The 20,840-nt window shown below is 44.0% G+C and overlaps 2 protein-coding genes across 4 annotated transcripts in view; one reads left to right on the top strand and one right to left on the bottom strand.

Moving 5' to 3' along the window:
- Positions 1 to 378: 378 nt before the first annotated feature.
- The window catches only part of LOC140705863 (uncharacterized), a 69,208-nt gene continuing 48,746 nt past the window's right edge, over positions 379 to 20,840 (bottom strand). Inside the window, exons 1-3 of one of the 3 annotated variants that reach the window (XM_078391080.1) lie at positions 11,924 to 20,840; positions 8,085 to 8,205; positions 379 to 7,837 (exon numbers count right to left, since the gene is read on the bottom strand). The exon at positions 11,924 to 20,840 is cut by the window's right edge and continues 48,746 nt beyond it. In XM_078391080.1, the coding sequence (XP_078247206.1) occupies positions 1,086 to 4,964 (3,879 nt within the window). In that variant the 5' untranslated portion in view covers positions 4,965 to 7,837; positions 8,085 to 8,205; positions 11,924 to 20,840 and the 3' untranslated portion in view covers positions 379 to 1,085. Of the gene's footprint in view, positions 7,838 to 8,084; positions 10,812 to 11,923 lie in introns of those variants that run through there. The other 2 variants (XM_078391082.1, XM_078391081.1) reach the window with 2 other exon arrangements.
- The window catches only part of LRMDA (leucine rich melanocyte differentiation associated), a 1,005,591-nt gene continuing 996,116 nt past the window's right edge, over positions 11,366 to 20,840 (top strand). Inside the window, exon 1 of the mRNA XM_072995005.2 lies at positions 11,366 to 11,790. Coding sequence (XP_072851106.1) covers positions 11,761 to 11,790 — 30 coding nt within the window. The 5' untranslated portion in view covers positions 11,366 to 11,760. The remainder of the gene's footprint in view (positions 11,791 to 20,840) is intronic.

The following is a 20,840-nucleotide window of genomic DNA, read 5'->3' as shown; positions in this document are numbered from 1 at the left end:
GTAAGTAATTATTTCTAAAAAGTAACTTCCAAGCTCTTGGTTCTTTTCTGCTTTGGGTTTACCTACACAATAATTTCAAAGTCATGCTAAACAACTTTGATGACTTCATTCAAAGAAATGTGAGAGGTATATTATGACTTATATGACTATGTCAGCATGCTAATTTATGAGTATAGTGTGGATTTCTGGTTTCAGGTCTCTAGTTCTCACATAAGGCTACCGTTTTATAAGGCTACACAGGAGATTTAAGACCTCTAGCACTGGGATGAGGCTCTCTATACTGAAGGTCACTGTGACAAACCCAGACCTACTGGGATCTGCCACACAGTTACACTAAGCTGCCACCAACCATTCCCTGTAAGAAGTCACACAGGGATGGATTTTTAAACAATAAAAAGAATAAGGTTTATTTTAAATACACACAGGGAAAAATAAACAATCAGGTGAATAAGATAAAGTAACGTGGCTTATTCTCACTCATACAAGCATACAGTTTGGTTCACCCAGAACCCTTAACTTAAAGCACAGACCCTGAACCTATCAGTTCTGGCTAACCAACAGACACCTGAACCTATCAGGTTGGTACTCTGACACACAGAAGTACCCTGTCTGACACACAGACTCCCACAACAGCTTCTTCTTCCCAGCTGCTGCTTCGTCACAACCCAGTGTCTCTCAGCATCTCATCTCTCACCACACAGGCATCACATATATATACAGTACAGCCCCTCCTCCTGATGTCCCGCCTTCCACTCCCCATAGGATGGAACTTTCCCTCCAAACCCATGACAGACAGGTAACATCAGTGCTGTATGTAACACCTCCCCTCTTTATAAGTTGTTTTGTAGGGGGAAAGCTAAGGTGCTTTTCACCAAAAAAACAACCTGGGTAAAATACACAACAACAGTTATACATTCAATACCATACTTACTTACATTCTAAGTTAAACATTTCAAATAGGCATTTAAACATTTACCATATACATTACATCCATTTACCTTTATTCATACAAACCAAATTCAAAACCAGGTACATTTAACTTTTGTCATCATTATATACACATAGTCCATATTCTTTCGCCGTCTTCATTCTTCAGGTCTTCTTGATAAGGCGTCAGCAACACAGTTCACTGACCCTCTGACCACCTTCACTTCAAAGTCATAGTCCTGTAGGTTTAAAGCCCACCTCATAAGTTTGCTATTGTGGGTTTTCATTGTCTTTAACCATTGCAATGGTGAATGGTCAGTACACAGAATAAAATGTCTTCCCCAGATGTAAGGCTTGGCCTTCTGGATCGCGTAGACTATGGCCAAACACTCCTTCTCCACGGTTGCCAAATGTCTCTCACCTTTTTGAAGTTTCCTACTCAGGTAGGACACTGGATGCTGGTCACCATTCTCATCCTCCTGGCACAGAACTGCTCCTACCCCGCTGTTAGACGCATCGGTGTAGATGATGAACTCCCGGTCGAAGTCTGGAGCACGCAGGACTGGATAGTTGATGAGCGCCTCCTTCAACCTCTGGAACGCCGCCTCACAGTCGCTGGTCCACGGGATGCGGTCATCAGCCGTCTTCCTCGTCAGATCGGTCAGCGGAGCCGCAATCTCGCTAAACCTCGGGATGAACTTTCTGTAGTAGCCCACCAACCCAAGAAATGATTTGACTTTTTTCTTGGTGTTGGGTCTGGGCCAATCACGAACAGCTTCTATTTTGGCCTCCAGGGGTTTTATCATTCCTCCCCCTACCATGTGACCCAAGTATTTTATTTCTGGGCTACCCAGCTGACACTTGCTGGCCTTTACTGTTAGCCCTGCTGCACTTAACCTCTGCAGCACTAACTCCAGGTGTATCAGGTGATCTTCCCAGGTATTACTGAAGATCCCTATGTCGTCAATGTAGGCCACTGTAAAGTCACTGAGCCCTGCCAAGGTCTGGTCCATCAGCCTTTGGAATGTGGCTGGTGCATTTCTGAGACCAAAGCTCAGGACTCGAAACTCATAGAGACCAAAAGGGCTGCAAAAGGCAGTCTTTTCTTGATCCCTGGGATCAATTCTTAATTGCCAATATCCCTTTACCAGGTCCAATGATGAGATGAACCGACAACCCCCTATGGTTTCAATCAGGTTGTCTAGCCTGGGCATTGGGTAGGCATCAGGAGTGGTTACACGGTTTAATTTCCTGTAATCAACACAAAACCTAATGCTCCCATCAGGCTTGTCCACAAGGACTATCGGAGAGGACCAAGGACTAGAAGAGGGGACGATTATGTTCTCCCTCAGCATCTCGTCCAGCTCCTTCCGCACCTTGTCCCTATAGGGTCCCGTTACTCGGTATGGGGATACTGCCTGCGGGGGTGCATCCCCTGTGTGGATCCGATGCATCACTCCCTTCACTATCCCCGGCTTGTTGGAAAACACCTGTTGATATTTACTAAGCAGCATTTTTAGTTCTTGCTGCTGGTCTTGGGTGAGTGCAGGACTGATCTTTACCTCCTCTGGGTTGCATTTTACTTCCCCTCTACCCTCCCAGAAGGGTAATTCAGCTTCCTCACTCTCAGCTGCTTTTATCGCGAATAAAACCCTCTGTTCCCCTCTGTAGTAGGGTTTTAGGGCATTCACATGAACCACCCTCCTTGCTTGGTTCTCCTCCTGCTCTATTAGGTAGTTCAGGTCTGACATCTTGGAAATGACCCTATATGGTCCTGCCCATTTGAGCTGCAGTTTATTCTCTCTGCAGGGCCTAAGCCAAAGCACTTCCTCCCCTGGGTCAAAGTGCCTCTCTCTAGCTTTGTGGTCATACCATGTTTTCTGTCTGACCTTCTGAGCTTGCAGGTTTTCTGCTGCCAGCTCTAGATTTCTCCTTAGGTCATTCATCAAGGTGTCTATGTAAGTCACAACGTCTTGTGGGTCATCCTGGGTGATCTGCTCCCAATTTTGTTTGATCAAATCAAGGGGCCCTTTCACCCCTAAGTGTGCAGCAGACATGTCAGAGTGACCCCTTTGTAAGATCATGGGGCGATACTTTTCAGGTACCACCAGCTGACTTCTGATCCCATCTCCCCCTTTTGAGATATTCCTCAGGGTTTCTCTATATAAAACCCCCTTTTTCTCCAGAAATCTCACTGGGGTTTCAGGTGTTAGCTGGGCGTCAGTCACCTGTTCAAAACACTTTTGGAGAGTGGCGTCTGCCTTTTGCTCCTGTCCAAATCTGCTGTCTGTGGTTAAGGTTTCCACCACAGCTTCTGAACTCCCCTCTGCTTCCGTCTCTGGCTCATCATTACCCCCCTGAACTGTCCCTGTGGTGGCTTGTGAGCGTGTAATCACTAGCACCCGTTTCACATGTTCAGCCAGGTCATTTCCCACGAGCACGGCTGCTGGCAGAGTCGATGAAATCGCTAGCCGCCAATCTCCCCTCCAGCCTTGAAAGTTGACAGGTACCTCTGCTACTGGCAGAGAGATTACCTGCCCCTCAATCCCTGCCACCTTCATGCTCTCATTTGGGATTATAAACTCCCTAGGAATAATATCTGGATGGCACAGGGTTACCTGGGAACAAGTGTCCCGCAGCCCCCTATACTGACGGTCAAGTATTCCTACGTCCACCCCTGCTGTCTCAAACAACTGAGAATCTGTTTTCACCAGCAAGCAGCGCTTTACCTCTATAAGAGGACCATTTTCCTCAGCCTGATCAGCAGAGGTAGCTGTTCCAGACTGAGTAGCCATGGCAACAGGCTCCCTCAGTGACACTGAGCCTTGCTCTTTCTGGACACAGAACACAGCTTTTGGCTTGGTCCCACTAGACTCCTGAGGCACCATTCCTTTTAGCTGCTTTAATTTCTCACACTCTGAGATTAGATGACCCTTTCCCTGACAGAAATAACATTTTCTGGTGTATTTTGATTCTCTCTCATCTTGTTTTGGTTTTCCCTCCAAAATCTGAGGTCTTAGTTTCATGTCTGAGGGCTTCCCTTCACCATGGGCCCCTCCCCCTTGCTGGCTTTTCCCTGGTCCCTGAGAGTACTTGCTGTAGGTTTCTTTGGGTTTACCCACAGATTTCCCCTCACCCAAGGGCTTTCTTATTTGAGAAATAAAATCTGCGATCTCTGCGGCTTCTGCCACAGATTTCGGTTTCCTTTCCCTCACCTGGAATTTCAATTCCCCATGCAGGACTGAATAGAACTGTTCCAGCGCTATCAAGTCTTTAAGCTGCTCATAGGTCTCTGTCCCCTCCTGAGATAGCCATTTCTCAAGCAGCCTCACCAATTGGGCCCCCACTTGGGTAAAAGTCTGTTCTGGTTTCTTGGTGAGGGACCTGAATCTTTGTCTCAGCTGCTCCGCATTTATCCCATGTCTGGCAAACACCAGTTTTTTAAACTCTGCAAAATCTTTCATCAGTTCCTCAGGCATCTCGGCATAAACCTCAGCCAGGCTACCACTGATTAAAGATCGCATGATGGTCATCTTCTCAGTTTCCCTCACTGAGAAGTCCACAAACGCTCTTTCCACTAAGGAAAAGAACACCTCAGGACAATCTCCCTTGTGGTACACAGGGAATTTCTTCAGGTCAGCTTTAGACAATTGGCCTCCCTCAGAATCCCTATTATTATTATTGTTCTGATTCATCAGTTCCAATTTTTTTAATTCAAACGCCATTTTCTCTCTCTGCAATTCCAATTCAATTCTCTGTCTCTCTAATCTTTCTTCCTTCTCCATTCTCTCTCTCTCTCTCTCTAATTCAAATTGCCGCTGTTTCTCTCTTTCCCTTTCTTCTCTTTCCCTTTCCTCCATTTCAAATTGCCTCATCCTCAGTTCATGCTGTTGGGCTATGAGCAATTTTCTAAGTTCTGGGTTCTGCTCTCCTGTGCTGTCACCTTGCACTGAGCCAAATTCATCCTCAGAACCTTGGTCAATCTGGGGGTCTTTCACTTCACTCATTTCGGCCATCTGGCTTCGAGTCAAGGGCATAATCCCCCCTCAGAACAGGCTGCTTTAAAAAGTCAAGCCTCAGAATAAAACGACCACTTTTTTCCTTTTTGCCTCAGAACCAGCTTTCCCTAGAGATTGCTGCTGTTCTTCAGCACTAAACTTGCAACAGTATCGAGTCAGAGCCTACCCCCCTCTGCTGGGCCTCTCAGCTGGCAAGCTAGCTCACTGTTACTACGCAGTTTTGCCTCAGCTTTTTCCCGCCAAAACTAGGCTGCCTCAGAGCACCTTAATCTAAGTCTCCCCAGTTGGCACGTTCTTCTACTAGCGCACCTCCCCGTGAGGTACACCTAGAAGATTACCTACGCGCCTCAGACTGTCCCTGACTAGACCCCCCTTGCTCTGGGCACACTTGCCAAGGCTTTGCTGGACCGCTGGACAACTGGACCAGTCGTATCCCACACGCTGGACACCAATCAATGTGACAAACCCAGACCTACTGGGATATGCCACACAGTTACACTAAGCTGCCACCAACCATTCCCTGTAAGAAGTCACACAGACCAGGGATGGATTTTTAAACAATAAAAAGAATAAGGTTTATTTTAAATACACACAGGGAAAAATAAACAATCAGGTGAATAAGATAAAGTAACGTGGCTTATTCTCACTCATACAAGCATACAGTTTGGTTCACCCAGAACCCTTAACTTAAAGCACAGACCCTGAACCTATCAGTTCTGGCTAACCAACAGACACCTGAACCTATCAGGTTGGTACTCTGACACACAGAAGTACCCTGTCTGACACACAGACTCCCACAACAGCTTCTTCTTCCCAGCTGCTGCTTCGTCACAACCCAGTGTCTCTCAGCATCTCATCTCTCACCACACAGGCATCACATATATATACAGTACAGCCCCTCCTCCTGATGTCCCGCCTTCCACTCCCCATAGGATGGAACTTTCCCTCCAAACCCATGACAGACAGGTAACATCAGTGCTGTATGTAACAGTCACTATGATTGTTTCTCTGAGAAGGATGATCCTGCTGTGCTTTCTACTACAGTGGTGCCTCGCAAGACGATTGCCTCGTGGGACAATTAATCTGCAAGACGACTGTTTTTTGCGATCGTTGCGCTTTGCAAGATAATGTTTTCTATGGACGATTTTTGCAAGAAGACCATTTCACCCTCATTGGAACTCATTAAATAGATTTCAATGCATTCCAATGGAGAACCGCGTTCCACAAGACGATGTTTTCTATGGACGATTTTCGCAAGATGACGATTTTTCCATTGGAACACATTAAATAGATTTCAATGCATTCCAATGGGGAACCGTGTTTCGCAAGATGATGTTTTCACAAGACAGCATTTTTTTTGCTCAACGAATTAACATCGTCTTGCAAGGCACTGCTGTACATTTCATTGCTGTTGCTAGGGGATATTGCAGCTCCTAGTCTAGCCCAGGCAAATACTATAAAAAGGCATTCTCAGTCTTTTTCTGGCCACAGCCATATGCACAATATGAAAGAAATATAGGCTGAATCAGAATTGTAGAAGTCACATAAGGAACCTTACAAGGTGGTATGTGAAGAATTATTTCCGGTACGCGGCCCCCACCAAATGTGCCAGGGCTCCCCAGGGGATCATGTGGCTCCCATTGAGAATGGCTGCTATAAAGACAGGGAAGATTTCACCTTCTTCTGTAAAGCTGCTCACCAGTTTAACACAGCTTGAGTTAAAGGCCCTCCTTTTTCCTCCTACAGACCACCATCTTTGACAAATTGTCAGGGATCTTGGCAGTATGGATGGCTGTTCTCATTAAATATTTTGAACTTGAGCATCAAGTACAAAATATCCATCAGTTATGAAAGTTTGAATATAATGTCTTCATTTTCACTGGAAATATGTGACAGATCTATGTTGGAGTTGGGCCAAGGGTAACAGTCTGAGGTGAACAAAAAGCCATGGGAAAAGCCAGACGCCAGAACCAGAAGATAAAAGGTTCATTTACACTGGCCCTTTTGGAGTGGGCTGGTGTGGTCTAAATAGGGTCACTTGAGGTTGGGTGGAGGTGTGACATGCCATTTAGTGAGATTCTTGCATCCAAATGGCATATGGACCTCAGGTGACCCCATTTTGGTTGAGCTCATTCTGCTGTTAATTTTTGATATCATGAAGTTGTTTAATAAGTAAGCCACTTAAGGATATCAGCAAATTGAACACTGAACAGTTTCTCACAAGGCAAAGAAGATATATTTTAAATGTTTTATCAAGGTGATGCAGTGCATCAGTGATGGTCTACCAGAGTTTAAAAAATCACTTCCCCTGCCTCTTTCTCTGTGGAGCAGGGGAAGTGTTCAATTTGTTGATATGCTGAAATAGCTCACTTATTAAGCCACTTCATAATTCAAAATGGAAGGAGCCATGTCAGCCAGAAGGCTCACTTTTGGTTCATTCCAGTGATCCCATGCACTGGAAATGGGATCAAACCAGAGCATTCCTTCCCACACCAAAAGAGCAGAAGCTCCGAAAGGTTTGAGAAGGGACCCTCTGGGGATGGACCTAGCAATTACATCATCTGATTGCTGGGAAAAAGAGCAAAACAACCCATCCCCACAGCACACTGCACAGTAAGACAAATGCTATCTGACTGAGCCCAAATTTAAGAAGCTAGACATTAATACTGAAGAGCAAGTCAGAACTGGAGAACAAACAAGGGGAAGGACAAAAGTTACCAAAGAACACAGTGGAAGAAGAAACCATATTATATTTCTTCCTGCCCAGGAATATCCAATGACCGGTCTTGATGGACAAAATTAATTCAGGGCCTAACAGCTTCTGCTGCTCCTGCTTCCATGGCTTCGTATAATGTTTCTCTACATATGGCTCCAGCTACTCACAGCAATATCTGAAAAGAACAAAAATAACTCAAAACTAGTACATTGCTTTTCTGCAAATTAAACTATAAGGGGTATTTGAGCTTTGCTGATGAGTTCTGTTCCTTACTGAAACCTGAAAACGATGTCTCACACTCTCATTAAATGAAATGCAGGATAAAAGAATATCAAACATTTATTTACAGTATTTAAAAATGACATATAACAATCCATTTAAGAAAACTCCTTTAGGACTGACATCACTAAGGAAAAGCCTACCTGAAGAGAAAGGTCTTTGCCTGTTTGTGGAAGGACAGCAAAGATGGGGCCAGCCTAGCTTCTCATGGGAGGGAGTTCCAGAGTCTGGGAGAAGAAACAGAGAAGTCTCCACCACATGCACCTGTGATGATGGTGAGATCATGAGAAAAGACTCCCTGGTGATCTAAAAGCTTGGGCAGGCTCATAGAGGGAGATGTGGTCTTTTAGTCAGAGGTCCCCAACCTTTGGCCTCCAGATGTTCTTGGACTTCAACTCCCCAAAATCCTGGCCAGCAGAGGTGGTGGTGAAGGCTTCTGGGACATGTAGTCCAAGAACATCTGGAGGCCCAAGGCTGGGGACCACTGTTTTAGATAGCTTGAACCCAAGCCATTTGGAGTTTTATAAGTTCAACACTTTGAATTGTGCCTGGAAATGGATCAGCAGCCAGTGAAGCTGCTGTAACAGGGGAGTTTTATGTTTCCTGAAAGACAGACCCTGTTAGCAATCTTGAGTCAATCCAGTTTATAATATTTCATATTAGTTCATCTAGTTCAGACAGTTTGCTCGGAAATTGCTCAAATCAGCACTGCCTTGGATGCTGTAGTTAATATGGGTCCTGTGAATGTAACTATGGCCCCTGGTTGTCCTGTGTTAATGCAGCCTGATAATGTGGACAGAACCCTTGTAGAGGTGAAAGCTACCACATGTCTGTTGGACCCTTGTCCTTCCTGCTGATAAAAGTCTTCTCCAGTAATTGATCAACTGCCTTCCAAACTGCGAGTCTCTTCTTCCAGTACTATCTCTCACCTCATTTCGGATTGTCCTATCACACTGTTTTTGAGGTATAAGTATTTAAATTGGTTTCCCATTGCTTTCTTCTGCACTGTACTAACAAGAGTCAGCTCAAGTGTCACTGCTGTTGTTCATGAGACAGCATCCACCTGTGTCACTTTCCGCTACTGTTCCTGCTCAGAGCTGCTCTTCAATAATTTCTCTACTTCCATCACCACTAGAACTAAATTGTCTTCTGCTGATGCTACTGTTAATACCTGAAGAGAATGGATGTATCTTTATCTGGTGCCACAGCTGTAACTGCTCCTCCCTATGTAACCCTGCTAGAAGTCTAGAGTCATAGCACACTCTAGCTTCATGACAATATTGACCTCAGCTTTCATGACACACTCAAACCTCTCACCATATTGACATGTGCAGCTAAGAGAAGAAGATTAGATACTTAGGGGGTTTTGGATGCAGTTGTGGAGTTTTTTTGGCTGGGAGTCAAAACTGCTCCCTGTTAATACTATAAAATTCAGAACTATGCTGTGGATCATAGTTTATCAGAATAAATGCTTACTCCTCAAAGTTGGGAATCTTTTAGGTCCTTTTGAGGTTACACAGCAAAAATGTTGATCACATTTTAACAGTAACTACAAGTGAATTAGCTCCTTCCCCTGCATGGCCTGTGCCAAGTTGAGGCTGGTGAGATATTTCAGTTACATAAGATAAACGACACTGAAAGGGTCTCAACCAGAGACAACAACTTCCTGTTCTAGCAACAAGAACATTAGAAAAAAACAACAACCCTTAGTCCCTGAGTCACTTGATAATTGCTTGTGGTTTAGGCTTTGCCAGGAACCATTTTGTTTTTGCCTCTGATGGTAGGACATTTCTGCAGATTACAACAGGCAGAAGAAATGAAACTGAGCAATCACAAGGGTGAAGCCCTGCTATGAAGAAAGCCACTGTGCTGGTTTGATCCTAGAAATATGGGAAGTGAGGCATGGTGGAAGCTGATTAAATTGTGCATGGTGTGGCCAAAGCGGACAGAGACCAGTTATTCTCCCTCTCCTGCAGCACCTGTGTCAGAGATTTATCCTGTATAACTGATCAGTAGGACAAACAGAACTGGCAAAAAAGAGGCCATTCTTCACACAATATGTAATTAAATTGATTGATAATTAGCTTATATAATACATTGGCAAAAGGTGTGAAGACAGCCAATAGCACAGATAACTTTGAAAGGAGACTAGACACATACATCAAGCACAAGTCACTTGAAGGCTGCCTGCAATCTCCAATTTCTGAAGCAGGAAGCCCTTGAATAGCAGCAGCTAGGAGCACCAACAGGAGAGAGTCATTGCTTTCCATGCTCCGCTTGTGGATTTCTCACAGGCAGCTAAGCTATTGCCGGGAGCAGGATTCTGGATTAATGGACCTGTGGTAACCTTGGGTTACTCAGGTGTTTTTGGACTGCAACTCCCAGAAGCCTTCACCACCAGCTGTGCTGGCTGGGGTTTCTGGGAGTTGCAGTTCAAAAACACCTGAGTAACCGAAGGTTAAGAAACACTGGTCTAATACAGAAGGATTCTTATTTTCTGGCTCTCACTGATATGATGTTACTCCCTATTTTGGGTCCCTCTGTTTCCAGTGGCAACATACCCCCTTTATCATGGCAAACTTTGTCACTGTGCTGTCCATTTTCAGCAATAGGTCAATAACAATAAGGAGGATAACAACCTCATGTATTTCCCTTTGAAAGTAAGGCACACGCGAACCACACAACTGGTAGTCTCCTTGAAATCTCACAAAAGCTTTACCCAAGGCATTGTAGAGCTTTGTTTCCAAGAAGCAGCAGTCTCAGTCCTTGTAATTTGTTGGCAAAATTAAAAGGGGGCGGGGAGGAGAAGAGAGAAAAACGAAATATTGTGGCACTGAACCCACTAACAGATTTGTTTCAGTGTGGCATTTTGTGGATCAGTATCCATTTCTTCAGACATGTGGACTACTCATACTATGTGCTTTGCGTTTATATATACCTTTGCTCTTTATTTAGGTCCTTAGAGGTGCATAGGAATTCGTTTATACAGCTAATTTCCACGCTTTGAGTGGCCAGCCAGTAGGGGCCTACACAAAGTTCTCCAATCTGAAGTAATTCCTCTCTCTCTCTCTCTCTCTCTCTCTCACACACACACACACACACACACACAAACACACACACACACACCAGGAAACATAACATGGCCATTGAGACCGGAACAAAGCCCTGTCACAACCTACATGCCAGTTATGTCCCGATATCTGAACTGGCAACACCATCAAGGGCCCCCACAATGCCAGCTGCTGCATCAAGGGTCACTTGTTCCTCCACCCACGTAATTTATGTCATCTCCTGGAAATCATAAGTAACTTTTCCAAGTTCTGGCCACGGGACACCCCACTGAGGCTTCCTCCTAGAACAGACCCAGGAGTGCAAGGCGTGCCTCAAAAGAGCAGCCCGGGGGGGGGGCGAGCGGCGGGGGGATTTCCACAAGCAAAGTGGGCCATGGCGAAGGGCTTCTCTCAGGAAAGAGGCGGGAAAGTTACGGCTCCCTTCCCACGGCGCGGCTCGCCAGGCACATCCCGAGGAGGCACGCGCCCAGCCTGCGAGTGAGCTGAGCGTCTAAAAGGCAGCGAGGGGCAAGCATTGCAAAACCGGCTCTTCCGCCTTGGGAATCAGCTGACTGCTGCGAGGAAGTGAGCTCCTTCAGGGCTTGTAGTTGCAAACCCGGAGCCTCGAAAGCATTTCGGTGGGGGAGTGACGCGCCAAGCCCCTCAACCTTATCGCTCCTCGTCCACATCCCCGCCCCAAGGGATTGTTATAAACCGGGAAGGCCCAAAGCTCCCTCACAGTTCCCTCAGTGGGGAGGACACTGCAGAGATGGCAGGGCTCGTGGTAAATGGAACTCAAGTAAGTGCCTTCTCCCCACGCACTCACTTCCCCCCCCAATAGTTGTTGCCCCCCTTTCTAACCAGAAGAGCGACGTTGCTCTTTCCCTCTCCCCGGGGGGGGGAGAAGGGGGAACGCGAGAGTGCATTTTTACCTCAACTTCGGGCGGCAGCAGTCTCTGGCTTCTCTGCACAAGAATTCGCACGGGGCTCCTCAGGACTCAAAACAAAACAAAATTAAAGCGACCCCCCCCCCCCGCAAGGTCTCGTTATCCTTAAGCCGAGCCGCCTTGGTCAACATTACTAAAAACTTTTTCAGGAGGGGATAGGTGGAGAAAGAAAAGCCCGCCTTTTTTTTCCCTCCCCTTTCTGCTATGGCTTTCAGTCTGTGTTGTCTGATAGGAGGTGAAGTTGGGGAAACCCTCTCACGCTCTAGCAGCCCTTCCACGCGGAAATACCTCTGGCTGTTTTAAGCTCCACTCTTGTGGAGAGTGTTGTTCTGCAAGCCTTCAATTTAGAGGGATTCTGCCTTCTAGCTGCGCCTTTAAACTTTCAAGGGGATGTTTATGATACATTTGTGTGGTGTGAGGTAATCTGGGAGTATTTTTTTTACTTCTGACAATTACCTTGCTCCCCCTCCGTTCCGCAAACAGAACCCCTAAAACGCCAAAGGCTTTCAAGATTCTCTCTCCCCTTAATACTGCTAATAGAGGGATCTTTATTTGCTCTGTTGATACTTGTTAGCAGTTATGCAACACTTGTGTTTGGAGAGCTTTGTTGATACTATTATGTATCCCTTGCAGGGGCCCTATAGTTATAGTGTAGCGGTGCAGTTCTGCATCTAAATGTGCCACCTTGTAGGGGCTTTTGAATATGCAGATGAAGGATGTGCCAGTTGATCTCGAAGATCCACCAACAGCAGCATGTGCTAGTAAAGATCAGCTAGCAGAAGAACCAATGAAGGGGTGGAGTAGCTGGGTGAGGAAGATGGAGTGAGAGAGAACCTGAGTGACACTTGATCCAAACCTCCTCCAGTCTATGGATACAGCACAAAGCTAGGCCAAACGGAGGGCAGTCCTAAATAGTTTCCACCATCATAAGGCTGGGAGGAGCTTGGATTCAGCTGGCAACATCCCGCTTGGCTATTTAGGATTACATCAATGAGTTGTCATTTAGATCCTAAATTCAATATTACCCCAGTTTTGCAGGTGGGGGCCTGAAACGTGAGGAAGAGTGATTTGCTTAAGAGCCATCTAATGATTTCCTGGAGAAAGTGAGATTTGCCTTGGGAGCGTCTTGGGAGTTTGCTTGGCAGCTCTGTGTTTATGTGTGCCTTACATAATGCCCAGCCCTAAACATTGTCCAGGTATTATTACTGATATTACTCAATGGATGCTCGATTTCTTTTTTACTGTACTTCTGCTTCATGTTCTGCTCTACCAGAGGCTGGATGTCTCCATGGCTCATCTGACTTCAGATGCAGCATTTCTAAACACTGATGTACAACAGACTATATTTAAAGCCCACAACACACATTTCAGATTATGGGGATCTGTGACATTGCTTATGATGATGACAGAAATAGGAATAGGAATAGGAATAATATTTCTACACACTGTTGTAATAAAATTTAGAGTAGATTATGCAGTTCCCTTCCTGTTGGTTATTTCTAAGCATCAATGTGAAGGAGTCATAGAGGAGAGTGTGCCGTCCCCAGAAGATAAAGGAAAGGAGGGAGGGGTGAAAGCAGAGAGAGAGAGAGCAGGAACAAGAGGACCAGAGAGAGAATGCAACTATAGAAGTGAAAAGAGAAAAAGGCAGGAAATTTAAAGTCAGCTTAGTGGAGGAACGTGAAGGTGCGAAAGGGGTGGAGCAAGAGTTGTCCTTTTGGGAGGAAAGTATAAGAAGCCAAGGGGAACAGAGCTGTGGAATTAGAGCTGTGGAAAAGGAAGAGGGAGTTGGAGAGGCTGAGGGAGTATGAGAGAGTGAAGACTGAGGAGCTACTGAGTGACTTCCCTAACCTAACATTGGGAGGGCTGCTTCCAGACCCCGTGCCCAAGGAGAGTGGGGAGATGAAATACGAACCCCTCAAATGGTCTGTAGTGGTCTTTCCCCAAGAATAAAGGATGCGGATGACAGGTAATAAGACCAGACATGCGGTATAACACTCCTCCGTTGGAAGGTGACTGGGCAAGGCATCCATGCTGTGGCACCATTTGCGCAGTACGGAGCACGCTTCTGCGGAAGCCAACAGATGCCGAGAGATTTGGCCCAGCAGCCCTCTAAGTTCAGCTGATGGAAGACTAGATTATGTGATGGACAGTTACGGCTTGTTGCCAGAGTTGAGTTTCTTTGACCCCATTATGAACAACGTTGATCTCCCTGTTATTAATAAAGATGAAGTTGTTAAGGTTAAGAGGACATCTCCTGTGGTATTTCCCACACAAAATGAGGAGTTGCCAAAATTTGAAACTGAACCCATTCACAATCAATTTTTCACTTTTTTCTTTCCTTGTTGAACAATAGGAACACACTTATACAGTATATATTTTGCCATAAAAGCCCTTTTGCCCACCAAGGGGCAGGGTTCCTGGACTTCATAAATGCACTTAAAAGAGTTTGTTGAGAGGTGACTATCCCCACATCAGAGGGTTGAGAAGCTGTATCTGCCAAAATTCTCCTCTTCCGTGTATTTATCAAAGGCAAAACAGCCTGTAGAATTCTGCATAGGCATCCAGCCATGGGGAAGTTCTGAAGCTCTAATAACTTTAGTGGCACAAAAGTTCTGCCCCTTTTCATAGCACTATACATTGTTGTTATTAAGAGGAGGGGAATCTCTGATTGTGGCATCCAAACCTGTAGTTTCATGTCTCCTTTAGTTAGCTATGTGCTGTCAAGTCAGAACTTACTTATGGTGATCCTAATAGGCTTTCAAGATAATTGAGATATCTAAGGAGTTCTTTTATCAGTTCCACTCCCTCGTTGAGCTTCCATGGCCAGTGTGGATTTAAACCCTAATCTCCAGAATCCTAGTCCGTAATGCTATCCATTACACCACACTAGGTACCCTGTGACTCGCTTATAAACATACAGAAAAGAGCCCCTACAGTCATTGATGGTGATATGCCATAATTTTTTGAAAGAGTCATCTTTCCCATTCCTTGATGATCAGAGACATAAGTTGTACTGGCCAAAATTCTGTTGCTTAGTACAGTAAGTTACAAAAGACCCACTGAATCTGGGGATTTACTTACGGTGCTAAATAAGTTCCGATTAGAGTGGGCCCATTGAATTAATAGAACTTATGGAAGAATTGACTCACTAACCCCCAGTTATTCAATGGGCCTATTCTAGTTGTCACTCACTGGGCTAAGCAACAGTATTTTAGTGACTGGTTTGCATTGTTCCAGGATGCTTTCTGAAGATGCCACTTCAGATAATAAGAATTCTTTTATACCTAGTGCTGATTCTTTCCAGAAAACCAAAGGAACTTCATTCCATAAAGGCTTATGGTTCTAAATAGTCAATGTGGCTTTGTGATGTTTTTGTTGGCTTCATGGTGACTACCATTCATTGTAATAACCTGACTGTTTCAGGACTCACACTGTTCTCTATGACAGGATGTAAACTCCTTAGGCAGCCCAGCTGCATTATGCAGTTGATGAAATGGTATTAAGTTTTTCTCAAAAGGTGGGTGAAATAATTTCAGTAAGTCTAACTGATCTCTGCTGCGCAAACTTCCCAGTCAGGTAATACAATCTACCTGTGTTAGACATCACTGCTGGCAGAAAAATGTGACTTGATAGAGCTGTACTGCCTCAAGTGACTATTGTCTTTGGACTCTTACTTCACCACCAACCTTTAACAAACTTTTGAAGCCCTGAGACACAGAAGCCTTGGCTGTTGTTTGCTCAGTGAACACAGTTTATTTGCAGATGAATAATGTGAGACTGATAAAATTGCAGCTACGACTGCTGAAAAAAAATTGGGTCTGCACTCATACGTGGTGTCTTGTGAGTAGAGCAGAGGTCAGAGAAGCACCTCCCTGTAATTTTAGTAGGCGGATTCCCTTGATCAGCCCAAAAGCTGTGGATAGCTATAATAGTGTCCAAGCCCAAATTTATGCTCTGTCCTCCAGCAGTACCTCCAAGTCCCATTTTCTATTGCTAGTGTTAAAAAAGCTCCTTGCTGTTCACCCTGGAGGTGAACTGAAATTTCTGAAGATCACAGTTCAAGATCACAATCCATTTATGTTGCCTGTGAAGTTGGAATACTTCTTGATTTTCTTAGTATTGCAGTATATCTGCATAATGAAGGACATTGTATCTCATCTGCTGAGTGCCACCCCCTGAACCTTGTAAATTGCATGGACTCACGCTTCAGTCATTAAAGTGAGAAGTTCATGTGATTTCTGAGACTACTTCATATGAGAGATTCTCCCATTCCAATATCCACAACAAAACTATATGGAGCTCATAGGAGTGAGTCTGCCATACAACTATGCTGTACAAATCAAGGCAACTTTGAAGAGAGAAACAGCAAAAAAATGTGGAAGAGTTACTAGAACTATCATCTGAGTTAGTATTAAGAAACTGCCAGTTAAATTTCATGTTGGAATTTCAGGGCATGGCTGCTGTAATTCTCTTTTTAATGGTTCCTTATGCTCTCCTTTTTTTACATGGATTTTGGATAGAAAAAAGGACTGTGCGCACACTTCCATGGAAACAACTTCCACTTAAATCCCTGGAACCTGCAGAGTGCACAAGGCTGTGGCACAGAACATTGCAGTGTCTCAGCCAAAAAACGCCATGTTGAACGATAAGTTTACATTCCATTGATATAATAGGAATGCAGTTATTTTGCTGTGCAGTGGGTGTCAGTCACTGTCACAATAGAGTGTCAGTGGTAACAAATGCTTCTAGGGTTGGCTCGGGAGCCCTGCTGGAAGGTAACGGTTCCCCTTCTATTGCTAGCTCGGTATAAACCCTACCTGTACTGGTGGGGAAACGTCACCAATTTGTGGCCCATGTGCTGAGAACTGGAATACAGTATAAGTAGATCATAAAGATTGCAATAGAAGAGAGTGCAAAAAACGGTCTGAAACTCAACATCAAAAAAACTAAGATCATGGCCACTGGTCCCATCACCTCCTGGGAAATAGAAGGGGAAAATATGGAGGCAGTGACAGATTTTACCTTCTTGGGCTCCATGATCACTGCAGATGGAGACAGCAGCCATGAAATTAAAAGACCCGTGCTTCTTGGGAGGAAAGCGATGACAAATCTTGACAGCATCTTAAAAAGCAGAGACATCACCTTGCCAACAAAAGTCCGAATAGTCAAAGCTATGGTTTTTCCTGTCCTGATGTATGGAAGTGAGAGCTGGACCATAAAGAAAGCAGACCGCCGAAGAATTGATGCCTTTGAATTGTGGTGCTGGAGGAGGCTCTTGAGAATCCCCTGGACTGCAAGGAGAACAAACCTATCAATTCTAAAGGAAATCAATCCTGAGTGCTCACTGGAAGGACGGATCCTGAAGCTGAGGCTCCAGTACTTTGGCCATCTCATGAGAAGAAAAGACTCCTTGGAAAAAACCTTGAGGTTGGGAAAGTGTGACAGCAAGAGGAGAAGGGGACGACCGAGGATGAGATGGCTGGACAGTGTCTGTGAAGCAACCAACATGAATTTGACACAACTCCGGGAGGCAGTAGAAGATAGGAGGGCCTGGCGTGCTCTGGTCCATGGGGTCACGAAGAGTCAGATACGACTAAACAACTAAAGGATAACGAGATCATAAAACAGGTTCACTACAGAATCTCAGTTCTCCAAACAAGGTTGTTTCGAAAAGCCCATATGAAACAGGAGCTTGTATTTGGTGCTGGTGCTCTTTTTAGATATGGGATGGGACTGTTAAATCTGACCTTGCTTTTAAGATCCATCTGCTTACCTAGACGCAATCTCCTTCTGACGTTTTCTCAGTCTTGTTCCTAAAGTATTGCACTCTCCACCAAAATTTCAATCAGTTGTTTATCTCTCAAGGAAAGGGAAAATAAAAACATTAGGAACTGTCAAGAATAAGGCCATCATCATGTAGATGTAGATTTTTTTCCAGTGCTTTGACAGGAGGAGAATGTCTAAATCCTGTTTCTGAACTCCCATAGGAATTAGTACAGAAAAGCAATTTGAGAGAAAGGAAGTTGTGAATTAGTGACATCTGGACAAATCATGTTGGAACTTTCAAGGCCGATCTGGGCTGTGAAAACTTACAGCAAGAATTGTGTGACACCAAATATCAACTGGATTTAAGAATGTTTTTTGCCTGGGTGAACAAGCATTTATCAGCTTGCGATCACAGGAGTGCACAATAAAGTGGATGCTTGAAATAGAACATTTGCAGTAAAATCCAGGCCTATGTATGTCTGTTCAGAATGGAATTACTTCCAGATAAATGTTTAGACAACTTCAATCTTAGTTTTGCTTCAAAAGGGCAAGTAAATACTCAAGAAATAAACACAAATTTAAGGTTCAGTTTTGGGGTCTAACTCCACCTTCCCTTGGTCTTCTGGTTGTTTATACCAGGTAATCTCACTCCCTGGAGAATCATTAAGTTGGTTGCTTCTAGTGCCTTTTAAAAGGCCACGGTAGTGATTATAGTTGAACATGGCATGGCATACAAGTATTTTTTTTTCTCTTGGAGACTTTAGACATCCCCTTTCAAGTAAAATAGATTAGATTAATATGTATTTGAAGATGAGAAACAGGGTGTACTTTTCATCTTTGGAAAATATAATAGCATTTGTATACTGCTTTAGAACAATTTTTTTTTTTTTGGCCATGACCATAAACACAAGATGAAAGAAATAGAGGCTGAATCAGGATTGTAGAAGTTGCATCACAAACCTTAAAAGGTGGTGTGTGAAGAACTGTTTCTAGTTTGTGGCCTCCTTCAAATATGCCAGCCCATGCCCCCCCCCCGGGCCCATATGGCTCCCATTGCGAATGGCTGCTTTGCCGTTCAGTATTACAGTCATTCTTTTTATTGTATGTATGAATTAACAATATTAGTAGCTCAGTTGGCCCAAAGGCTAGAATCCTCTCTGCATCATGCACCAGAAACCATGCAAGTAGTCGGGCCATCTGTTGTGTGCTCAGATATGCCCATGTTGTGCAATTGTTTATGCACTTGGTCCTATGCCTGGACACACAAAAGAGCCAGTAAAATGTGAAAACTTCTGTTTTTTGCCTTCATGCTGACTATATTTGACCAGAGTGTTTAGGTGCAACTTTTGTTAGGCTTCATTACCAGGATAGGAAGCCTTAAACCTATGTCACATTTAATTGTGTAGAAACTATTATTTGAGCTCTTTTAGTTAAAATGTATCCTGTATATATACTCTGTGCATTACACTGGGAAGCCACCACTTCTTCCTGAGGTTACTTTTCAGCTTATAATGTTAGAAATCTAGATTGATTTGCACTGATGGAAGGTGGCATTTGAAATATTTAGGACATTTACTCTTTGAATCAATCCTTGGAATACATATGCAGTTTTCTCCTTTTGTAGTGTATTACCTAGGCAACAAGAAGCAATTAGCATCGTGACCTCAAGAGTAATGTCTCTTGCCATATTGTGGTAAAAGCTATGGCGTTTGAATATGGTGACTGAGAAATGATGCACTGAAGCTTTTCCTACAGAACCATAACTAGCACTGTTGGCACGTAGGGCAAGCAGAACAAAATGCATCCACAAATCAATGTTGTAATTTATGATGTGAAAACAATACAAAAAGTGATTACAGCACTTTGCCAGTATCTCCCCCTCTTCCACAAGGGATCAGTAGCACTGTGAGAGCTACAAAAACAAAATCCCCAAAGTGTTTGTATCCAGTTTAGTGTACCACATAGATTAATAAACCGACTTCTAGTCCAGCACAGAGGTGTGTTCTGTTGAGACTGGGCTACCCACACAATACAGGTAGATGAACCTTCTATCACGATGCTACCTTCTCTTCAAGTTCAGACTAGAGGCCTGGTCCATTGAAATTTTAGTAGACCCTCCATCGCTTCAGTGCCTGGTATACAAATCACCTTTCTTTTGCCCTTCTGGTCTACTGTCTGTGCAAAAAAATCTGTCATTGGTCCCATATGGCGGTAGACAATAGTTTGGCCAGTCTTGGCATTCTGGGGGAAGGGATACATCTTCTAAATTTGACAAAGCCCTGGTTGCCTCACTTGAGTTTTGCTGTATTTTCCTAGCATGAACTATGGCTCTTCCTAGATAAGAAATGTTGAGACGGCTGTACTGGCTAGCTAATGAGCATCTATCTCTTCCCATCAGCCTCCCTTGGTTTACCTGTACTCCCAAGATCTACCTCTATGGCAGATGTCTTGTAAATTGTATCTTCCAAGCCTAAAATGAAATTCTGCTTATTAAAGGTATTGTGCTATGTTATGAAACACAGCAAATGTCCACGAGACAAGCAGGCAAATAGGTGTGCATGTCTGAATAACATACAGTTAAAGTGGGCATAACAAGCTTCCTCTTCAATGTAAAGTATCCTTAATTATTCACCTATGTATGGAAATGGAGTTTGGTTTGAAGTGGAACAGCGACCAGAAGGTGTGTGTGTGGGAAGTTAAGCAGTCCTCTTCTAATCCCAAGATTTTCAGTTGTTTATATATTGATAATAAGGCTGATATGTCTTGCAATTCGACCTATCTGCCACTAAACTTCAGTGTAATTGCCAACCCAAGCCACCTCCTAACAACATTAAAAACACACAATCCTTCTACACATGTTAGTTGCATGATTTTTGGTTTTGGTTCTAAAAGTTGGAGTGGTGCCAATTTACTTCTGTTGTAGAATATAGCTTAGAAAATGAGTTGTTTTGTTATTCATTAGAAGTAACATGTTGTTACTAATAACAGTTGAAAAATGGCTTCTATATTACTAATTGTACTGCTTGGCATAAAACATGGAAAAGTCCTGTTTTTAAAAATGCCTTGAAATGCTGTTTAAAATTAACCTGAAATAATTAAAATAAGCCTGATCGAAGTAACTTCAAAAAGTTGC

The sequence above is a fragment of the Pogona vitticeps genome, chromosome 3 (assembly GCF_051106095.1).
Source record: "Pogona vitticeps strain Pit_001003342236 chromosome 3, PviZW2.1, whole genome shotgun sequence".
Lineage (NCBI taxonomy): Eukaryota > Metazoa > Chordata > Lepidosauria > Squamata > Agamidae > Pogona > Pogona vitticeps.
Note: the sequence above shows the minus strand (reverse complement) of the source record. Positions and strands in the feature narration are given on the sequence as shown.